General features: G+C 40.0%; 1 protein-coding gene across 4 annotated transcripts; it reads right to left on the bottom strand.

The window, feature by feature from the left end:
• Nucleotides 1–335: 335 nt before the first annotated feature.
• Nucleotides 336–20,883, bottom strand: FGD2 (FYVE, RhoGEF and PH domain containing 2). 4 transcript variants are annotated; one of them, XM_042466349.1, is made up of 16 exons: nt 20,758–20,883; nt 15,383–15,666; nt 14,491–14,580; nt 13,272–13,420; nt 10,959–11,115; nt 9,575–9,713; nt 8,845–8,903; nt 8,581–8,727; nt 7,133–7,225; nt 5,928–6,007; nt 5,808–5,838; nt 4,271–4,363; nt 3,792–3,926; nt 3,237–3,383; nt 1,965–2,108; nt 336–884 (listed from the first exon to the last, which is right to left on the bottom strand). In XM_042466349.1, the coding sequence occupies exons 2-16, from the start codon at nt 15,587–15,589 to the stop codon at nt 672–674; spliced, it is 1,884 nt and encodes a 627-aa protein (XP_042322283.1). In that variant the 5' UTR covers nt 15,590–15,666; nt 20,758–20,883; the 3' UTR covers nt 336–671. The 4 variants fall into 4 exon arrangements, with proteins under 4 accessions (XP_042322283.1, XP_042322286.1, XP_042322284.1 ...); XM_042466352.1 differs by lacking the exon at nt 20,758–20,883 and adding an exon at nt 17,027–17,075 and having other exon boundaries at nt 15,383–15,661; XM_042466350.1 differs by lacking the exon at nt 20,758–20,883 and having other exon boundaries at nt 15,383–15,682.
• Between the last annotated feature and the right edge of the window lie 265 nt (nt 20,884–21,148).

Below are 21,148 nucleotides of genomic sequence, written 5' to 3'. Positions count from 1 at the left end.
GAGTGCATATGTGAATGGGAAAGCATGTTGGCAAATGTTTAGAGATCTCCCAGTGAATCAACAACAAAACACCATGATTTGACTGATGCATTTGGTCCAAATTCTACATGACAAACCCAGAAGCAAACTAGAGAAGTTGGTGCTAGGCAGAAATACTATGACATGCAAAAATGGTTGAACCTATACAGGTTGAGTCCCTGTTTTCCAACATACTTGGGACTAGACATGTTCTGGATTTTGGATTTTTTTTGGGGGGGGGGGATTTGGGAATACCAGTATTTGCAAATACATACATAATCAGTTATCTTGGGGATGAGACCCAAATCTAAACAGAAAATTTGTTTTATGTTTCAAGTATACCTTGTACACATAACCTGAAGATAATTTTATACAATATTTTTAATAACCTTGTGCATGAAACAAAGTTTGTGTACACCAAATCACCAGAAAGCAAAGATGTCACTCAGCCACCCATGAAAAAACTTTTGTTGTTGTTGTTGTTGTTGTTGTTTTTTTAATATTTTGAGTTTCAGAATTCCAGATAATGCAGACTCAGCCTGTAATTGAAAAATATTACTATAGCAAAAATTTGGTAATTACAAGCATGTTTTCCTTTCACATATATGCTACAGTGGCTCACAGTATGCAACTATATCACAACAAGGCTCTGATTATTCCAGTTCATCAAATGTGTCTTCCTCTTCTTCACCATGGGCTGACTGTGCTATGGCTTTCATCCACTGCTGTTTCAGGTCCTCTGTCTCTGCAACCAATGTATAGACCTGTTTGGACTGTACCAACTGGAAGATGTGACGGGTGTCACTTGGAGGCATCTCTTTGACTTGGTAGCCCAGAAGGGGGATGGAGGTGTGAGCTTTGACATCCTGAAATTTTGGGAGGAGTAAGAATAAGAGGTTCAAGTACAGGATTCCTTCCCCAACCCAAATGTCTCACAACTGATTTCACAAAACCTAAACCCCACATATAGCAATTTGCCAGGCAGTGCTGACTTCACAAGGTCTAAAACTAATCATAAATTGTCACAATTGTCACATGTTTCTTCCATTGTGGGCTTTTGTTGGTTTGCTTGTTTTTAATCAATTGCAACCTTAACAGGGTACAATAATTTAAGCAGAGAAATTGTGTATGCAGAGAGTACTCAACTCCCTTTCCAGACTTTTATCTATTCAAGGGTCCCTTCCATATTATACAGTTATAGTACTACACTTTAACTGACTTGGATGCATCCTGTGGAATCCTAGGCTTTGTAGTTTGGTGAAGCCCCAAAGAACTCTCTGGCTAGTAATTCTAAATACCTCTGCTGAAAGAAGAAATCCTAGGATTCCATGGAATGTTGCCCAATTAAAGCAATTAAAGTGGAATATACAGTGGGGTTAGGGATGCAAGGCCCCTGTGAAAGTGGAAAAACCACAAATAAAAAAAAAACCTTTTTTAACCTGAGGGAACACCTCTGTAGGAATCTCTAGGTCCTCCAGAACAATTCTATGGTTAATATCCCCTGGAAGTTGACCATAAATTTGTGCTGGAGGACCTACAAATGCCTAGAAAATTGTTCATTTTCTGTAGCCCAAAAGGTGCATTCTAAACCTATTCCAAATCCAGCAAAGCCCTTCCTGCTCCCTCCATAAAACTGGCTGAAAATGTTCTACCATACCTGAAAGCCTCCAGGAAATCTGATTTTCTTAAAAGAAAAGAAAAGAAAAGAACAGGGCCCTCCTGTGTCTTGCTTTCCCGCAAGCCTCCTTCTGTCACAAAAATGATTTTAGAAAACAAGGTTCAGTTTTCAACTATGTCAATTTTTGTTTGGGAGGACTAGTGAAGCCTACAGTAGATCTCAGGGCCTTGAATTTGGTCGCTGAATCTCTGGAACTTGTTCTGCCCTGTTCTAAGTCACCTGTGTTTCCACCCTAAATTTTTTTAAAATAAAATAAGCCAAAGGTTACCTGGGGTGCAGCATAAATATACAACACAAGGGGGTCATCTCGTGGGATCACAAACCATCCCCTCTTGCTCCCCTTTCCATTCTTGTCCAGCAGCTGCAAGAAGCTGCACATCAGACTCTGTCCTGATGTTTCTGCAGATCCTTTCTGTCAGTGAAACAAAATAATCAAAACATTCTGTTAATGTTCCCTAGCCTAGTGGCATCCCAATGGCAACTCACAGAATCAGAGTTGGCAGAGGCTTTATAGGACATCTAAAAAGAAGAATCTGTTTCAGATTGTCTGTTTCACCACAACTAGGTAGTCCTGGAAGAACTAGCTATGCAGAGAAAAGCTGCATAAAGTCATGGGCCATTCTATTGCCCTTCTGGGTCTAACCTAAGTGTTACATAGGAACCTGGCCTGTAGTAAATCAAATTATTGGTCCATCTACTGAAGTACTGACAACTCTACCTGAAAGTGACTGTGGGCTTCAGACAGGAATCTTTCCTAGCCCTGCCAGAAAATCTCTGTTATTCCCTGGGGATCTCCTATCCAAGTACTAACTAGCCCCGACCCTGCTTAGCTTTTGAGATCCAATGAAATCAAGTGTGATCAGAGTGGTATGGCCTGGTGATTATTAGTCCCATGCTGAATCAATGGAATGTGCATGAGTACTGGTATACCAAGTTTCCATTGATTTAATGGGTCTACTCTATATTATAATAATAATAATAATAATAATAATAATAATAATAATAATAATAATAATTTTATTTGTATACTGCTTTTCCGTCTGATCAAAGCGGTTCACAGTACCATATAGTACAATATTTGGGAAAAAAATATGGCCTACTGGCCTTAATCTTCAGTACCACAGAGTCCTTCCTCCTTTTCAGAGCTCCACTCAAGCAATCATGTTTCATTGGTATTTCCTGCAATAAACATGCAAATTGCAAGTACACATCTAGAAGCACTGAGGATGTGCTGGAGTTCCATTATTCTTTATGACTCTAATGGTTGCACATTTTACTTTTAGGGGTTGTGCATCTCTTCTTCATAGTTTGTTCCTTGCAGAACATCATTTGCTATCTGTAGAATATTGTTGGAACTTGGCTGCCAGGTACACAGCTCCTGGTATCAGAATAAAGCAGCAGCAAGAACGAAATCCCAGCAGAGATCAGTAAGGACCATGCCATGGCTGGAAAGGTAGAGGAATAGTGGGGGAGAGACTAAACTGGTTTCCTGACTGAGAAGGAGAGAACAAAAACATTCCACCTTTGCTTTTTGTCTCACCTCCAGAATACCTTTGTGCTTCCCATGCTGCTCATCATGCAGCAAATGTCCCGTCAAGAAGTTGTAACATTCCATACAGACACGTTTGGGTCCATTCTTGTCATACTGCAACTCAGCCTTGTAATTGGAACAGCGGCCACACACCACCTGTCTCCAGGTAGGGAACCAAAGGGTAGCTCAAAGAGAAGATATTTGGTGAAGAACTCCTCCCCCTGCTCCCATCTGCGGTTGACAAGCCTTTAGGGTAAGGCATATCAAGCAGTATGGCACAGCCTTAGCTTTGTGGGCTCTGCATTTATAAGGGCTCCAGAGGCTTAGAGGCCATACTAATAGATCTGGTGGGTCGTACGTATGTGGCCCACAGATCACACTTTGCCCAACCTTGCCTTAGGCAAAACGGAAGGGAGAATGAAAGAGTTTGGCCAGTGTCCCCACTGCTCAGATATGGATGGAGCAGCCGTGAGTCATCATAGTGTATAATTCTCAACAGTAGGCTTTCAGACTGTCACACTCTATGCACCTTCCATGACTGTCCTACCCAAAAGAATTACTTACATAGCCACAGGCCCGGCAGTGATGTCTTCTGCGTGTGATAGCATTGAACGGGTCCTTGCAACGCATGCACATGGTTACCAGCTTGTCTCTTATCCACTGAGGAGCTCGATTACCCAGCTCCTCAGGCTGGTATGTCTGGGAGAGAAGAGAGCTGGAATCAAACAAACTTTCTTGTGGACTCTGGCAATAATGATTGCTGTGATAATTTTAATTTTGAAGGCCTGGCCTGACATCTCACCTGTGATGCCTGGCATACTTCTACCAACCTAGAAGCCCTACTTTTTCTGCAGACCCCAATCCTTTCCCTCTTTCACCTCCTATCATCACAACATTTCTAGTTCTCTGTATGGTCTATCAGTCTTTTTGGGGTTATGAGTTCTGGAAGAACCACAGGCCTTAAATTAGAAAATTAATAAAAAGTTTCAAGGATGAAATGAGGTGCAGGCAAGAGGACTGGATGTGGGTATCAAAAGGATTACATTTAAGTCTTGGGTCTCTGCTTCTGGCCTTTGAATGGCTGCTTTGAAGGACTCTTCCCTCTTCTCCTTCTTGTCAATGGCAGATTGGAATGCCTGGTGGAGCAGTAAAATAGAAAAGAAGCTTAGGTCAAGCTATGTGTGAAAGCCACATCTTCCCTAGTCACATATAAGGATACAGGCAACAAGGGATTTTAAAAGTAGTAATCAGGAAGGGATAGACCTTCTTCCCCTGCTTTGACTTACTCCAGAAATGGGTTGCAGTTTTACAAATACTTGTGCCAAATAGCCTTTAAGGCAGCAGTTCTCATCCTTTCGGTCCTACAGATATTTTGGACTTCAACTCTCAGGAACCCCACCTGACTTGGTCAGACTCAGCCTGAATCCAGAGAAAACGGAAGTACTTGTGATAGGTTCCCCCGGTCCAGGGATGGCTGTGGCTCCACCTGTCCTGAACGGGATCATGCTTCCCGTGAAGGACTCGGTACGCAGTCTGGGGGTGCTCCTTGACTCGTCGCTCCACCTTACATCTCAGGTGGATGCGACAGTCAGGAGCACCTGTTATCAGCTTCGGCTGATACGCCAGCTGCGTCCCTACCTGGCCCGGAGGGACCTTGAAACGGTGGTACATGCTCTGGTAACCTCTAGACTGGATTTCTGCAATGCGCTCTACATGGGGCAACCCTTGTACCATTCTCAGAAGCTGCAATTAGTGCAGAATATGGCAGCCCGACTGGTCACTGGTACATCCAGGGCCAGTCATATAACACCAGTGCTTAAAGATCTTCACTGGCTGCCTATTCACTTCCGGGCGCAGTACAAAGTGTTGGTTATTACCTATAAAGCCCTAAATGGCTTGGGCCCAGGGTATCTGGAGGACCGCCTCTCTCCATATAATCTGCCCCGCACACTCAGATCATCTGGGCAGCAACTTCTAAGAGTTCCAAAGGCTAGATTAGCTTCCACCTCTAGGAGGGCCTTCACCATCTCGGCCCCCAACCTCTGGAACTCGCTGCCCCTTGAGCTCCGCTTAGCCACCTCCCTAGCCCAATTTAAGAAGGGGCTGAAAACCTACTTCTTCAAGCAGGCCTACCCCTGACTATTTCGCCCCAGAATGCTCTCCCCTCCCCCCACTGTCCGTCAGCATTGTCAAGCTGGCACGAATTTTATTGTTTTTATTGTACTGTACTGTTTTTAAATTATGTTTGTATTATTATATTGTTGTATGCCTTTTGTTGTACACCACCCTGATTCTAAGAAGGGCGGTATATAAATAAATTTTATTGTTATTATTATTATTAATGTCCAAGAATCTTAGGAGCTAAAGCCTTAAATATCAGGAGAACCAAAGGTTGAAAACTGCTCCTTTAGAATCTTACAAGACATTTTATTAGTGCTTTTCTCAAGCTAGAAGGTTTAGACTGGTGCAGATGGCCAGGAGGAGTACAGAATATTTCAGGGGAGAAGTAACTGACCTATTGAGGATACTTTTACTGGCCAGTACTCCTGTTAGTTTTAAAAGGACTGTGGCATAAATTACCTTTATCCAGGCATTCATCTCATCGTGGGATCTGCAAATAAAAAGTAAAATAATCTGTTAGAGAAAATGAGTTCTATGTTTCTTTGCTAGTATAATTTTGTAAAAATTCTGTTCTGTTACCTGGTTTGTAATTCTAGAGTCCGCTGCCTTCCTGACACAAGGAAAGCATGAGGAAACTCTACATCATTCAGTTCTCGGACCTACAGGTTCCCAGGAGCAAAAGAATTAGCATGGATGATATAGAACAAATCTTAGATTCTCCACAGATATCACATCTAGACAGACATCATTTTATTTTGTGACTCCACTGTGGTCATTATGCTTTGAACTAACATGCCATCTTCCTCTTCCACTAAACTTAAGTGAATCCCTTTTTCCAGTTAGAAGCCCACAAAGATTGTGCACAGTAAAGATTGGCTGGTCTTTCAGACAATCAAGAAGACCATCATCTTCACTACCACTGTCAGACTGAGTTCTTCTCTGGAACAGTTTTTAAAGTTTAAACAAGCAAACAAAAAACTTTCAAGACTTTTTGAAATCATATATATATATATATATATATATATATATATATATATATATAATCAAGATTTACATTGTAATGCCTCTGGGGGAAAGCTACTGCTCTTGTTCTTTTAAATAGATACCTTCTGCCACTCTTGTGATGTATTTTTATTTAACTGATGTCACATTTTATTTCTGCATGCTTATATTGTTAGCCATTGTGGGAATGTTTGAAAGGGGAGGGTTTGGGAGAGTAAATATATATGAATGAATGAATGAATGAATGCTGGGAGAAAGCACTCACAAAATATTTGAGCAGATAAGCATGAAAGGATTTTTGTTTTTATAGAGGAATAACATTTCCATTATTTGGCCCCAAGATTGTATGGATCGCCCCTTCTCAGGGCATGGAGAGGGAGCCCTACTTTTTCAGGCCTCCTCCTTACAGGCATAGACATCTCCACAGTCCTTGCCAACAGGAGGGGCCAGGACCTTGTTGTTGTTGTTGTTGTTGTTGTTCTTGTTGTGTTACTTAAACAAATCCATAGAATAGGTTTGGGGGCAGAATATGCCAGTTTATGGATATGATGTATATATTTTCTCTGCAGTCCCTATCCTCCTACATTCTGCCTTTCTGGCATGAGCCGGAGGGCTTTGGGTATACCTTTGTGATAAATTTTCTTTCCACTCTTCTCTTTGGATAGTTCTGCCCAGCTGCAATCTTTGGAGAGGGGGGAATCTCACTAAACTCAATGAATCTTACTTCTGACTAGATAGAGAGAATTGCAGTGCCAATGAAGATAACAACAAAATGTTCTGACCTTCATTCCCTGCACATCAATTCGGCTTCGCACTTGAAACTCCGCACCCACTTGAATGACTTTGGGCACACAGTAAAGCAGTAGGTTATTAAACTTGAGGGAAGCAAAACAACAAAAAACACACATCACAAATGAACAAAGCTAGATGGAAAAAAGAAAGAAAGAAAGTGCCAACATCAAATGAAACAGAGCATAATATAGCTGCCCCAATGAACTTCTCCCTCTAGAGAAATGAATACCTGAAGCACTCTAAAACAAGAACAGGAAAGGAGTAGGGATGCTTCAAAATCTGCCCAGAATCTGCTGATACGAAACATTCCATATTCTTAAGGGACAGCATCCTCATGATGCCAGATTTCCTTCTCTCAATAGAAAATGTGGCTGGGTTGGAAGGATTCAATGCCCTTAATATTTATAGAAATATTTATGCACGTGTCTATGGAAAATATTTTGAAATGATGGATGATGATGAAGCAGATGCAAATAATAAAAGAGAAGAGAAGAAGCACATTTTGGAGTATAAAAAGGTGCATAAATGTCTTCATTTTAGCACACTTTGTAGAAAAACGTGTATTGCTTTGCATATTATTTGCTCTCAAATCTACTAGCTTGAAAAAAACTCCAGAAAGAGAATTCTAGTGATGACAAAGTGAATGAGAACACTTCACAAACTGACATACATACATAGCAGATTACCTTTTACCTCCACATCCCCAAAAAGAGGACACAATGGTTCAAAGAAGAACCCACCCAGTGCATCTCTTTGTCTTACACCATCAAGAATGTGTGTACAGCAGATAGGCAACTGTGTAGGCTCAAGAGGCCCATTTTCCACAAAACTGTAGATGAGCTTCAACTCCTCCCCAGCACACTAAAATATCTCTGTTGCATCACAGAATATGGACAAAAAGTGAGGTTTTTTTGGGGGGGAGGGGGGTGATGAGGAGCTCTGGGGCACTGGGTGAAAATGTTTTTTACATGTTTTATGGTGGCCTTATAGTTTGAAGGCAAAAAATCGCCTGAAAATGATGATGATTTTTTAAAAGAAGGGGTTGGAGGACTTTGGGGTCCAGAAAAATAGCTTATAGGCCATACTTTATTCACTCTTGCCATAGAGCAAGAGTGGGGAACTTGTGGCTCTCCAGATTTGCACTGCAACTCTCATCAGCCCTCATCAACACAGCCAATAGCCAGGAATGTGAGCAGTTGCCACTCAACAACAGTCACACATTCCTCATCCCTCCTATACAGATTGGGTTCAAATAACTACCCTTTCCAAATATGTAACATTTCTGTGGACAATGTAACTCCTTAATTTTATCCATCACACTGACATCTGGCCCATTCTGAACTCACTTCAAATGCTAACTGCTCTGGACAACTGGGGTCCAGGGTGTATTATGATTATCTTGTTCTATCATCCCTCAACCTTAAAAAACATATCTCACCAAGAACAGGTATTTCTCTGTTGTGGTGTTGTGCCGGAAAGAGATTTTCTGGATGGGTCCCTCTTTAATGAGCTCATTTGAAGGGTCAACAATGTCATCCTCAAGTCCTAGCCTGTGATACACCTCCCAGAGGTTCTGGAGCCGTTCCTGTGGAGGGACCAACATAAAGTATAAACGATAGGAAATAACTGCTCTGCTACCATGCTCTCTCACTGAAACTGGATGAGAAGTATCAGGTACTTAGAGGGGGTAAGTGGCACTCACCATCTCTGCAATAGCAGCATTAGAGTGTTGGGCTGCTGTGAAAATCAATTCCAAAGCTTCTAGAAAGGACCAAAGAATGCTCTTTTACACAGTCAGTAACCACAAATTTTGTTATAAACAAAATAAAATGTCTGATTTGAAAAGGAAAAGTCTTGTGCGAGCACAGTCTTAAGGACTTGGCTAGCAACATATTTAAACTGAACATAGAAAATATTGAACTCTCTGATAATGTATTATCATCAGCATTGATGGCTCCCTAATATATTCCTCTCTAGTTCAATAAGTGCAGAAATGCACTTGGAGTGTTGTATACATATGATATATACATAGGCGATATTGTCTCAATAGACAACAGAGAAAATATGTTGTAGCTTCCCTCCATATCCCTCCAAATTTCCAATTTTTCTCCTGGAAAAAAGGGAGGGGTCTTGATTTTTGTTTTGTTTTATCCCCCCCCCCCCCAAAATGCTGCTGGATCTCTAAATGCCAGAATAGGCATTTGTTACTCCACTCTCAACATTTTCAAGAGACTACAGCAATTATGGCTCAAACGGAAATTTAGAGGGCCAAGAATGGAAGGAGAATTTTATACCAACAACACTGCAATGAAAGCCTTAAAGCATCTCAACTTGCCCATCTATGTGTATTGTTAAAAGACAGTCTCCCCTAGCTTGGTAATTTCTCCAGCTTTCTTTTTTTGCACCCTTTTCAGATTATATGGGCTTCTTACTCTGTGCATCCTCCCGGTCAGGTGATTCCAAAGGTAGCTTTTGAACATATCCCTTCAAAAGGAGTTCATATCTAGGGATTCTCTGTATAGGCTCCAGCATGTGATGGTGCAAGGTTAAGTTGGCAGATATCTCCTGTTTCTGGTCATGAAAAGCAGAAAATAAACACAAAGCCATGGCAATGAAAACTTTGTGTAAATGTATATACTGTATGCATGCAGAAACATACAACTATACTAGGGGTGGAAGGAATGTGTGTTATTATTCATTCATGAGTTTAAAGATAAGTTTCTCATTAGGAAATCACATTAACAGTAACAGACCGGTAGCTGAATGTCCTGAAGTGTTGTGGCAGTATTATTCTGCTGAGAGAAACAAGGGTTAGAGTTAGGACTTGTTTTCTGCACACTGCTTCCTACACAGGAAACTAGTTACCTTCTTAGAAAATGAGTTTTCATGGGGGAGGGGGAGTGTTTTTTCTCCACAAAACTTCAGGACATTCAAATATGAGTGAAATGCTTTGGAGGAATATTTGTTTTCTCTCACTGCAAGAGAAAACTACTGTAATTATTAATTCTTGAAGACAAATTAATCAAGGAGTCACATCTCTAAACTATATGCACACAGTAATATGGCTTGCCTCTCCACTTAGCAACCCAAGATGACTTTTCACCAAGTATTGATGGTATAACAAAAAAGGAGAAGATTTAATGCCTCAGTGCAAGTCATTCCAAAGATGGAACTGGAGCAACAGTGGAAGGTTTGAGCTCATATGGAAGCAAGACATCCCAGAATCAGGTGCTGAAGCAGGGAAGAAGAATGAGAGGCTGCCAGTGAGACATACAAGGTAAGCAAAAACAACTTCATGACATATGGGGGCTTGGACTCACCAAGAAACACAGAAAGAACAGAGGAGCCAAACATCCCAGCAAAGAGCACTTTCAAGACATTCAAGACAGGAATAGAGGACATCAGCCATAAGGCCAAGCATCATTTATGAAGAAAGTAGACAGTAGCATAAGAAAGAGTGTGTCTTTTTTGCCTGGGTCACCAAAATGCCCTGATGCATATATACACATAGATATCCATGCCCTGGATGGTATCTCTGATGAAAACCAAACTGGGTAAAAAGCTTAGTTGTTGTTCTGTTCTTTCAAGTCATTTCTGACTTATGGAAACCCTATCACAGGGTTTTCTTGGCAAGTTTCTTCAAAGGAGGTTTGTCTTTGCCATCCCCTGACACTGAGGGAGTGCGACTTGCCCAAGGTCACCCAGTGGGTTTTCATAGCTGAACAGGGATTTGAACCCTAGTGTCCAGAGTCACAGTCCAGTGCTCAAACCACTACATCACACTTGGCTCTTGGGTTAAAAACCCAACCATTTTACCTGAATCCGTGAAATGATTTCCTGGAATGGCAAGGACTTTTCAGACCATGTGGTGATTAGCTCCACGGCCTTGTTAAAGTTCTTCACATATTCACTATACATCTTCAGAAAAGGAGCAACCTTCTGGATGATGTCCCCAATCCTGGGATTTGTCTCCCTGTAGTCATAACACAAGAGAACAGGCCTGCCATTGGCACTTCTACTGATGGCAGTCAGAATAGACTTAGGGAATGGGGTGGAGAGGATATCCATTTGTCTCTTTCAATAGCCTTAGTTAGCAATGATGACGCATCACTAGCATTGTTTTGTGACAGCTTCAAACATCTTTTCTGAATGCAGCTCAACTTCTAATAAGCAGCCATCCACATTTTGATGAAAATAACACAGCGTAAACACTACTAGCTGCCCTTTTCTTTACATTTTCAGCCCCCCACACACACACACGCATCTTGAATGAATGTCCTCATATAGGATTTGTTTCAACTGGTTCCAGTTGTATTACTAGCGAGATAGCGAGTGTATCCACACTGCAGAAATAAAGCAGTGTGAAACCACTTTAACTACCATGACTCTATCCTACAGGATCATGGGATTTGTAGTCTGGTCAGGCAACAGAACTCTCTGATAGACCAGGCTGAATATCTCACCAAATTATAAATCCCAGGATTCCACAGGTTGGGAGTCATGACAGTTAAAGAGGTGTCAAACTGCTTTATTTCTGCATTGTGGAAGACTTGAGAGACAGCTCCACGAGGAGCAGATACTGGCAGAGACGATGGCAAGATTTTGGAGGACAAGGTTCTAAGGGCCATATGGCCTGACCTGTGTCTCCTGCTTTGTTTCCTTCAGGAGAGCACTGCATCATTAGCCATGCTAAAATAAGAAAATCTGGTCAACTTCTGAACATGCCATTGTGGAGCAGGGGGATTCCATCTGTTCCTATTCCTCCGTGAGCAAAATGTCTTGGGCAGGAAAATTAATTTGTTTATCTTTTTTTAAAAATAAATAAATCTATTTCTCTGCATTATATCAGAATTCAGAGCAAATTATGACATAATAAACAAATATGCAGATGCAAAAAAAACCCCCAAAAAACAAAATGTCACCTAAAATGCTAAAACTTTAAATACAGACTAGCACTTGCTCATTTAGCAGTACAATGCTACACACGTCTTACTTCTGTGAAGCTTATTCCCAGAGAAATGAGTACAGAATGACAGTGTAAACTAGTAAAATCTATTAAAATACTTACTTACATTAAAAGGTTGTTGCCTCATGATAAACTATAGCAGCGTTGATGTCAAATAAACTGCTTTGGTTATATTTACAGATTTTATCCTTATGGGTGGACTTTCCTAGAATATTCCCAATAATACACAGGCATAGAAATAATACCACAATCAGCAACATAATAATTGCCTAAGGCCTATAAAGGTGACTGCAAAAATGCCACACTAGCATCTGTCCACAATGAAGCAACATAAAAATATATTTTGCTTTACAGGAGTTAGTCATTTCCTGTATTGTACAATGCATGAATGAAGTTTATTTTCAGGAGTTTATCACACGGGAGGAATTTCTCTTAATTTCGAATGAAAAGAAAGTGGAGCCAGAATGCATTCACATGAATTCGCTAGTTCAGCGAATGTACGTGAATTCGAATTGCATTCGAACTGACTTCCCATTGCCCGAAAATAGCTTGCCATTGCCCGAAATTGTGTGTGTTAGTCTCACGCAATAATGTGAAACCCCACGAATGCATTCGGACTGATTTCCCATTGCCCAAAATTGCCTGTGATAGTCTATCACGCAATAACGTTAAACCCCATGATTGCGTTCGGATTGCCATTGGATTATACTTCCAATTTCCCTTGTCTGATAAACTCCCAAGTTAAGGGCTAGCTTGTCTGTTATATAATATTGGGTGCATCTATACTGTAGAAATAATGCAGTTTAAATGAAGTACCTGCATTCTAAGGAATCTTGAGATTTGTAGTTTTACAAAGTCTTTAGCCTTCTCTGCCAAAGAAAGATTGTGCTTCACAAAAGTGCAATTCCCTGGATTCTGTAGGATGGAGCCATGGCAGTTAAAGTGGTGTCAAACTGCATTATTTCTACAGTGTAATTGTACCCATAGACTATCATATGCATTTATTAAAAGTCTTCAATATTAATGTCTAGACTTCTTGTTTTATAGTTTTAGAGTCTAGACTTCAAAGCCTACAGCATATTTTCATTTCATAATCTTCTCTCATTTCCCTGCCCAGAAATGCAGTGGACAGAGAGGTAAGAGGTCTGGCTTCCATAACTCACCAATGCTCCATACGTTTTTGCAGCTCTGGCAGGAAAAACTTGGCATGGAAGTTGTAAATGGATGAAATATTGGAGAATATCATTTTTACCACCTCTTCTGGGAATGCTTTTGCATTTCTGGCTTCCTTCACTAGCTCTGTAAAAAACACCTAGAAGAAGACATTTCCAGCCAGTAAAGGAATATAAGTGTATTCATTTATTTAATTATTCATTCATTCACAGAACTCCACTTCCCAGAAAAAATGGTTCATAGAATGGCTTAAGTAAGAACTATAAAAACCAGATCATTCCTATCAGTGTTAAAACAGTACAGTTTAAAACAATACAGCATCATTTAAATGCCTTTTCTTTAAAAATCCTTTGTTCCAGAAGCCTGTCAGATTTTTTTAAGTCTTCAGTTGCCTTCACCTTCACATGCCTTTCCCTTAAAAACTTTTGGTTCCAGGAGCCTGTCACATCTTTTTTTAAGTCTTCACCTGCCAGCAGGACAACAAAAAAGGAACAATTCTAGCCTTCCCAGACAGAGAGTTCCAGAGTCTAGGGACAGCCACTGAGAAGTCCCCATCTTCTGTGTTCACAAGCCATACTGTTTAAGAAGTGAAACCTGGGGAGAAAGTTAGAGAACTGTTTCATAGGAGACTATCACGAGGAAGGCTGAGATTTCACTATGTAGGAATCCCAGAATTTCCAAAGCACACACAACACAACCAGTAGCTCACTAGCTTCTGAGATTGATTTGAGATTCAATAGTGCAATCAAAACCAAGAGCCGTACAGATGCACATACTCTGAAATATTGTTTTAGAGGTTGCAAAGGGACCACCTTTCACACCCAGTTAAAGTATTGTGATTTCAATATAACTGTCATGGATGCATCCTATAAAACTCTAGGGTTTGTAGTTTTGGGGGGCACTAGAGCTTTTTGTCTGAAAATTCTAAAATATCTCATAAAACTAATCTCAGGATTCCATAGGGTGAAACCATGGCAGTTGAAGTGGAATTATTATTGTATAAAGGGTTACCTTTTTTGCAGTATAACTAACAGAACACCTATAGATGACAGATTCTGGGAGTTATAGTTCATTTCCTGCAACTCTTCCTAGATTTTATAGTTTTCATATTTTCTCATGCAGTGATGTGAATGAAAGTAATAATTAGACGGGTATTTTAGTCTCACAAAAAGCAGTCACCAGAAAATATAGATTATGCTGCCAACTAACCTGATCCAAGAGATGAAGACAGTTGACATAAGCCTGCTCAGTGTCCAGAAGTTCCAACGCTATTTTTTTCTCTTCTGGATCCTGTGTGTTCTGTATTAAGAGAAATGATGGGGGTTGGATCCAGGACCCCACATGGATAACAAAATCCATGAATGCTCAAGTCTCATTATATAAACCGGGGTAGAAAAACTGTGTCCCTGATATAAAATGGCAAAATCAAGTTTTGCTTTTTATATATATATTTTTAAATATTTTCAAGCTGTGGATGGTTGAATCTGTGGATGCAGAGTCTGTGAATATAGATGATCAGTTTTTACAATTCTCCCTGTCCATGAGCTGTTTAAAAATTGTTGCACGTTGGGGATCTAGGCACATTACTTCATAATTTTTTTCTTGTTTTTTGTTCTATAAATCAAACCACACACATAACCCATATTTAAGTAACATGGTTTTTTTCCTCCAGCAACAAAGATACCATCAAAACCCATACCATATCACAGGTCTTATTGAAGAATTTATCAGCCTGATTGACAATCACAGCTTGATCAACAAAACTTTTGACATCCTTGACTAGGGAAAAAAAACACCAATTAATCAAGTGAAGCACCAAGAAAAGATATTACCTCTGGATTCATAACTTTTCTGCAAACCACCCAAATGCAGCTTATAGAATATAAAGATTCTGCCAAGCACAGTTTAAGCACATCTTGGGAGTATCATCATCATCATCTTGGACTACTACTCTCAGAATCCTGAAGTTCTTCTGGGATTCAAGGAGTTATGGTTTTAAAAAGTAATTTTTCGAAACTGTCAGTCAGAGAACTTTTGAAGTAAAAAATGAGCAAGTATTCTTTGTGTCAACTTTCCCAATAATAATCTGACAGTTACTTGCCTGCTTTCTTCTGTTTCCATCGCTGAGTCTTGATTGAGAGTCTGTGTCCAGTTGAATCTTCGAAATGCCTGCATTGATCTTGGCTCGAAAAGAATTGAGGCATTTGACAGTGAGGCCTTTGGGAGTCTCTGGCACTTCCTCCTTTGATTCGGTGCTGCGGGGCATCTGGGCGGGCTGCACAGCTGTGCTTTTATTTACTTCACTCATGGCTCTCACCTTATGTCTGTCTTAGATGGAAGCATGTAGGACACCTTGCAATTTGGTGCTCCCAGCTGGCACCTAGACTGGGGATGGATGTGTTCTTTATCAGGAAACTGACAAAGTGGAGTCACAAAAAGGAAACACTGTACTAGAAACTCCAAATCACGCTATTTAGTCCACTTCTGCAAAATACAGTACAAGCCTATGCAAGACTTCTCACAAGACCAAGGCAAAGCAAAACAGATATCTCTCACGCATGTTATGTTCACACTTGTCCATGCTTACACTTATTGGCTGTGTGTGTGTGTGTGTGTGTGTATATATGTATATGTATATATATATATATATATATATATATATATATACACAGTAGTAAGGTAATGCTGTTTAAGACAGAGGTATGGAATAACAATTTAAACTCTAATTAAAAATAGCATGGAGAAAAAGTTACACCAAGGAAATGAGTCAGTAGCTAATAAGGTGTACACACAAAAAAGAGGACAGTGTGTCTGTATCTTAGCTAGTTTTTCTGAAGAAGGAACTTCAGCCAGTAGACTACATCTACTGAAAATCTCTCTTCTACATAGATGCCTTGTCCCATTTTTCATATGGTCACTGTTATGTTATAACAAGCATCATTGTAGAAAATGCATTTCCTCTTGTACTGCAAGAAAAGAGGTAATGGCTTTCAAAATGGTGCTTGTTAAGTGGCAATTTTTATAAGCACCTATCCTAAAAATAAAGCTGTTTTGGGATAAATGGGAAGTGTGCTTTCACTTATTGTTAAGTGAGTTATTTTAAATATGGAACAATGCATTCATTGTCATGTCTACTCATAAGTAAACCCCACTAAACTCAATGACACTTACTCCCACTGCTTTAGAAATGCATTATATACCAATAAATGTAACCAACAGAAATATAGTATTGTAGGCCCTGTATACAAATATCTTAGATACCAAGAAAAACTTTTTATCCATGTATATTGGGACCAGCATGCCTACATATGTTAATATACCTTTGGACATCAAATTACTCTCTGATGAGATGTTGAGATAAGTGGCCCACCTTTCCTCTATTCTGTAGAGTCAGAAGGTCATCTGTCTGAGCTTCCTGGAAACAAAACTTGCCTGCACTCAGGTAGAGATGGGGAGAGAAAAGGTTGAAAGCATATTCTGTTTCCAAGTTGTTTGTTGTTCCTTAACATCCTTTTTTCGGTTTCACAATTAGCCTTCATAACATACCCCAACTTCCTCATCTATCCAAAAATCAGCTTTTATTTCCTCTCGCTAAGCAAGGTTTCCCTTTTCCAAAATAAACCTCAGTTCGTGATAAACAGTGGCATGTGCTAGCTGCAAATGAATCTAACAGCAACCTTTCCTTGATAAAACAAGCCTTTCTCTACATCTGGTAGACTTTTCACATGGTATGTATTCAGCCCACCTGATACACATAACATCTTGGAATACTAGCCACTCGAGAACCATTCAGAGAGTGGTGCAGAGGAGACAAACCAGATGCATGGAAATATGACCTAATAAATAATAATGATAAAATAATCAGCATGTTAGACCACATATTGAATACCCCAATCAATCTCACCCCCAATAACAGTACCAAAGTGACCAGGGATGGCCTAAATCAATGAGATTATATGAAATGGCAGAGATAGACAAACTGACTCACCTTTTAAAAAAGGGAGATTGGGAAACTCCATAAATGAGTGGAATAATGTAATGCGATTCATAAGTAATATATATGTCGAGGGTTAGCATTAGTTGGATTTCTAGACTGAAGATATTCTTTACAATATCTCTTATGTGTAATACATAAGAGATATCTATATATCTTCGTTACATAGGCAACAGAATTAATGTTAAGAGGGAAAAAGAGATAAGATATTTACAATGTATAAGTTACCAAGAGCTGTTAGGAAGGAAGGGAGGGAGGGAGGAAGGAACAATTGAATTAGAGTGAATGTGTTAGATGTATGCAATTTCAATTTTGTCTTTTTTACATGGATATAATAAATTCTGTGTGTGTGTGTGTGTAACTGAGAGCCAGTGTGGTGTTTGAGCACTGGATTATGACCCTGGAGACCAGGGTCAATTCCCTGCTTAGCACTGGGTGACCTTCCATGAACCCACACTCTCAGTTCCAGAAAATACTGTGATAGGTTTGCTTTAGGATGGCCATAAGTCGGAAACTACTTGAAGGCCCACAACAATATATTTAATTAATTTCTGGGCACCCATCCGTATCCTTTCCCAACAGGTGTCAGGGCTCTCTGGCTCTGCTGAAACGTGTTTGCATGAGTGTTGCGTTCATGCAACAGCAGTACACCAAAAATACCAGTTCTCAGGGAGAGGAACAAGGGAGAGAGATGGGAAGTGCATGCACTTGGGCTCGTTGTGCCATTGTGAGCTAGGCTGGGAGTGGAGTGCTGGCATTGTGACTCATAAGACTTCTTGTTGTACTGGCAGTGTGCAGGGACAAATCTCTCAAGGGTTGGCAGTGAGCCTTCAACAAGGCCCAGCAGCACTCATGAGCCCAGAAAAACTGTACCACATGTCATGTGTACTAAGGGGTTGTTCCCACTCGCTTATACACCGGTTTACAAATCGAATCCAAGGTGTATCGTTCCCACTCAATCCCGAATTAACTCTAGAACAGTTCTAGATTAACCCGCTATCATTCCCACTGCGATTCGAATCTGATTCGAATTGTAACATTTAACCCGGATCAGAAGCCTATAAACTGGCGCAAAAAAATAGTAGGTTTTACCCCGGGTTATCCCTTGATCCGAGATAGGAATCACGGTATTTAAATGGGAACGTTTCGGCGTCTGATTCAGGTTCCACAGGATGGAAGGAGCAGCGCTCAAGGGGCTGGCCTGGGGGTGTCACCCTCTTTGGTTTCTTTCTGCATTGCCAGCGCCATTTTCTTCCATTCGCATAATAGCCTTTCCTCCGGTGGATTGCAACCTCCCCTCTGCTCCCCATTCATAGACCGATGTGTGAGGAGAGCCATTGAACACCATTTTTAACTATTCTTTCTTTTTCACCTCTGTCTAAGCACCAGATGGGCTTTGGAGGACAGCCCAGAGATCAGTGGGGCAGGCAAAGTGAATTTGGGGAACCGAGGCTCTTTCCAGAGGAATTATGGGATGGTTGTGTTTGTTGTGTTTGTGAGACATTTATCCTCCTCTGCCAGAGAGTGCTGGTGCCATAATAAACTACCATTCCCAGGATTCCCTAGCACTGAGTTATGGCAGTTAATATGGGGAGACAAAGAAGAAGACGAATAAGCACCTCCTGATTGGCTCTTTAAAAAAAACCCGTGAAATTTATAATGAATTAAAAATGGCCAGGTAGTGGGAACGCAGGTACAGGCTACATCAGTGTATGTTACTCCGAATTAATGTGACGTCATGATGACGTTGCTTTGATTGACAGCCAAAACAAGTGAATGTGAACGAAAAAGTAACCAAACCAGTTTAAATATACACTGATTCATCCTTGAATGGGAACAAAACAGGGTCAATTACAGCGAATTAAAAAAAAAGTTACATAAATGGGAACGATACAAATAAAGCGATTTGAAAAGTGGGATAACACTTGCTTTATTTTGAATCGCTTTAAAATGAACCGCTGTATTTAAATTCGTTTTAAATCGCAAGCGGGAACGCCTCCTAAAAATAAGGTGGGATGTCAATAGTAGCAAGGATGATGACAACTGTGATAGCTACTGGGCACATCTTGCTTAGCCATCAGAAAGTGCTTGGGTTTTTTGGAATCAAAATCTGGCTCTGAACTCCCAAATTATTTAGGTTTTAGCCAATTTTTTACTGAAATTCTGTCCCATTCATTTTTCTGCTCTTGAAGAAAGTGAGAGTGGGCAGTGAGAATGGGTGTCCAAAAAAAGAGACAAAAGATGAAAAGTAGGAATGAAGGGAGTAGAACCTGGAGAAAGAGATAGACAATCATAGTGTGGATGAGAGAGACTGAGAAACTGAGAGGGTGTGGAAATGGAGAAAGAAAAAATAATAAAAGTGGACCAGTTAACAGACACAAAAGAAGAACATATAAAGCTTTTCTCTAGGCATCCTGCACAAGGAGGATAGCATGGAACATCTGCTGCTAACTCCACATCTTAAGACATTGGAAAATAAAGTTGAACTGTACCAGTTCTGTCTTCCATTGCTGAAAGGTGTGCATGAAACTATTAAAACATGATTTGTCCCCCTTTGGGAGGACACAAGCCTCCTCCCCACTCCTTCTTTGAGGTTAATTTTTAATTTTTTTAGTACAAACAGTCTAATTTATAATCAAAATAATATACATTCAAAGAAAAAGAAAAAGAGAACCTATGCTAATTTGGCTATTTGGGCTGACTCTGCAACATTAACAATTCATTCTTCTATCATTAGTGCATCAGTATGTTTCCAGGTATGAGCAAACAGTATTCTTGTTGCTGTTGTCATATATCAAAGAAGTGATCCATATTCACTATCCAATTTTTTATCTACAATGCCCAACAGAAACATTTCTGGGACTTCAGCACCAAAATCTGAAACCTAGAGTTGTTCCTTTGTGATGGCATCAGGAATGGTCCCTAGTGATGTCATGAAGCATTAACCATCAGTGATCAATCATAGTTGCATAAAATATGCCATTCAAAGTGGTTTTTTTAAGTATTTAAAAATGAGGATATACACACACTCACTTTTCAAGGTAATACTGTCAATACTGGACTCATGCCATAAACATCAGTGCAAGGACCTGAGGTAGATGCATAGATGTCTCTCCTGCACTATCTGAGACTTTTCTTTCATTCTTCAGCCTTGACATGCACACAATAGTCCCCATATCCCACTCAACATCCCTCACATACCTGAAATTCTCAAATGCATACAAGGTTAACTATAGATATTGGTTGGTTCTGTTTCCTCTGCATCAGACTGTTTTTAAACTTATGTCTTAATGCTTGTATTATTTACTTATTTTTTCAACCTTGTAATTAATGTTTTAGTTTTATCCTTTCAAATTATTGCAACCCACTTGGAATCTCATCTTGGGAGAAAGGCAGGATATAAATCCCATAAATACATACATACATACATAAAATGGTCCTGTAGATAACAAATTAGTCCTTGCAATTTTACAGTCACTTACATAGGAGGATCCACAGGAAGACACTGTAAATTTGTAACCAGTCAGAAATCTGTTTGCATGGAAGATTTCCAGTAAAAACAAAGAAAAAAAATACTACTCAAATCACCAAGCAATTTGAAAATTGTTGCTTTCTCTGTGGTGTAGCAAATCTGTATGAAACTGCTGTGGCTTACTATAAATGGCAAAATTATGAGGAACTACTGAGGACAGAGCTTTTAGCAGAAACAGAATTTGCAGAACTTCATAAACAGCTTAGTTTTTTTTTTAAAGGACTGTCATTAAATACATCTTTTCATTTAATGCTTAACATCAGAGTGCAATCAAGATGGCAAAAAGGATTAAAGAAGAAAAACAGACAAGTCAGGAAAGGCTGCCTCAGTTTGCTTTTGCC

Source organism: Sceloporus undulatus, chromosome 4, assembly GCF_019175285.1.
Source record: "Sceloporus undulatus isolate JIND9_A2432 ecotype Alabama chromosome 4, SceUnd_v1.1, whole genome shotgun sequence".
NCBI lineage: Eukaryota > Metazoa > Chordata > Lepidosauria > Squamata > Phrynosomatidae > Sceloporus > Sceloporus undulatus.
This window is presented reverse-complemented; position numbering and strand designations above follow the sequence as displayed.

Excerpts from the sequence above, each read along its gene's own strand:
- FGD2 (XM_042466349.1), bottom strand. The coding sequence starts at position 15,589 with ATGAGTGAAGTAAATAAAAGCACAGCTGTGCAGCCCGCCCAGATGCCC. Across the intron at positions 5,839-5,927 it reads ACTCTAGAATTACAAACCAG|ATCCCACGATGAGATGAATG; the intron begins GTAACAGAACAG and ends TTTTATTTGCAG. Across the intron at positions 3,927-4,270 it reads CAGAGACCCAAGACTTAAAT|ACATACCAGCCTGAGGAGCT; the intron begins GTAATCCTTTTG and ends CTTCTCTCCCAG.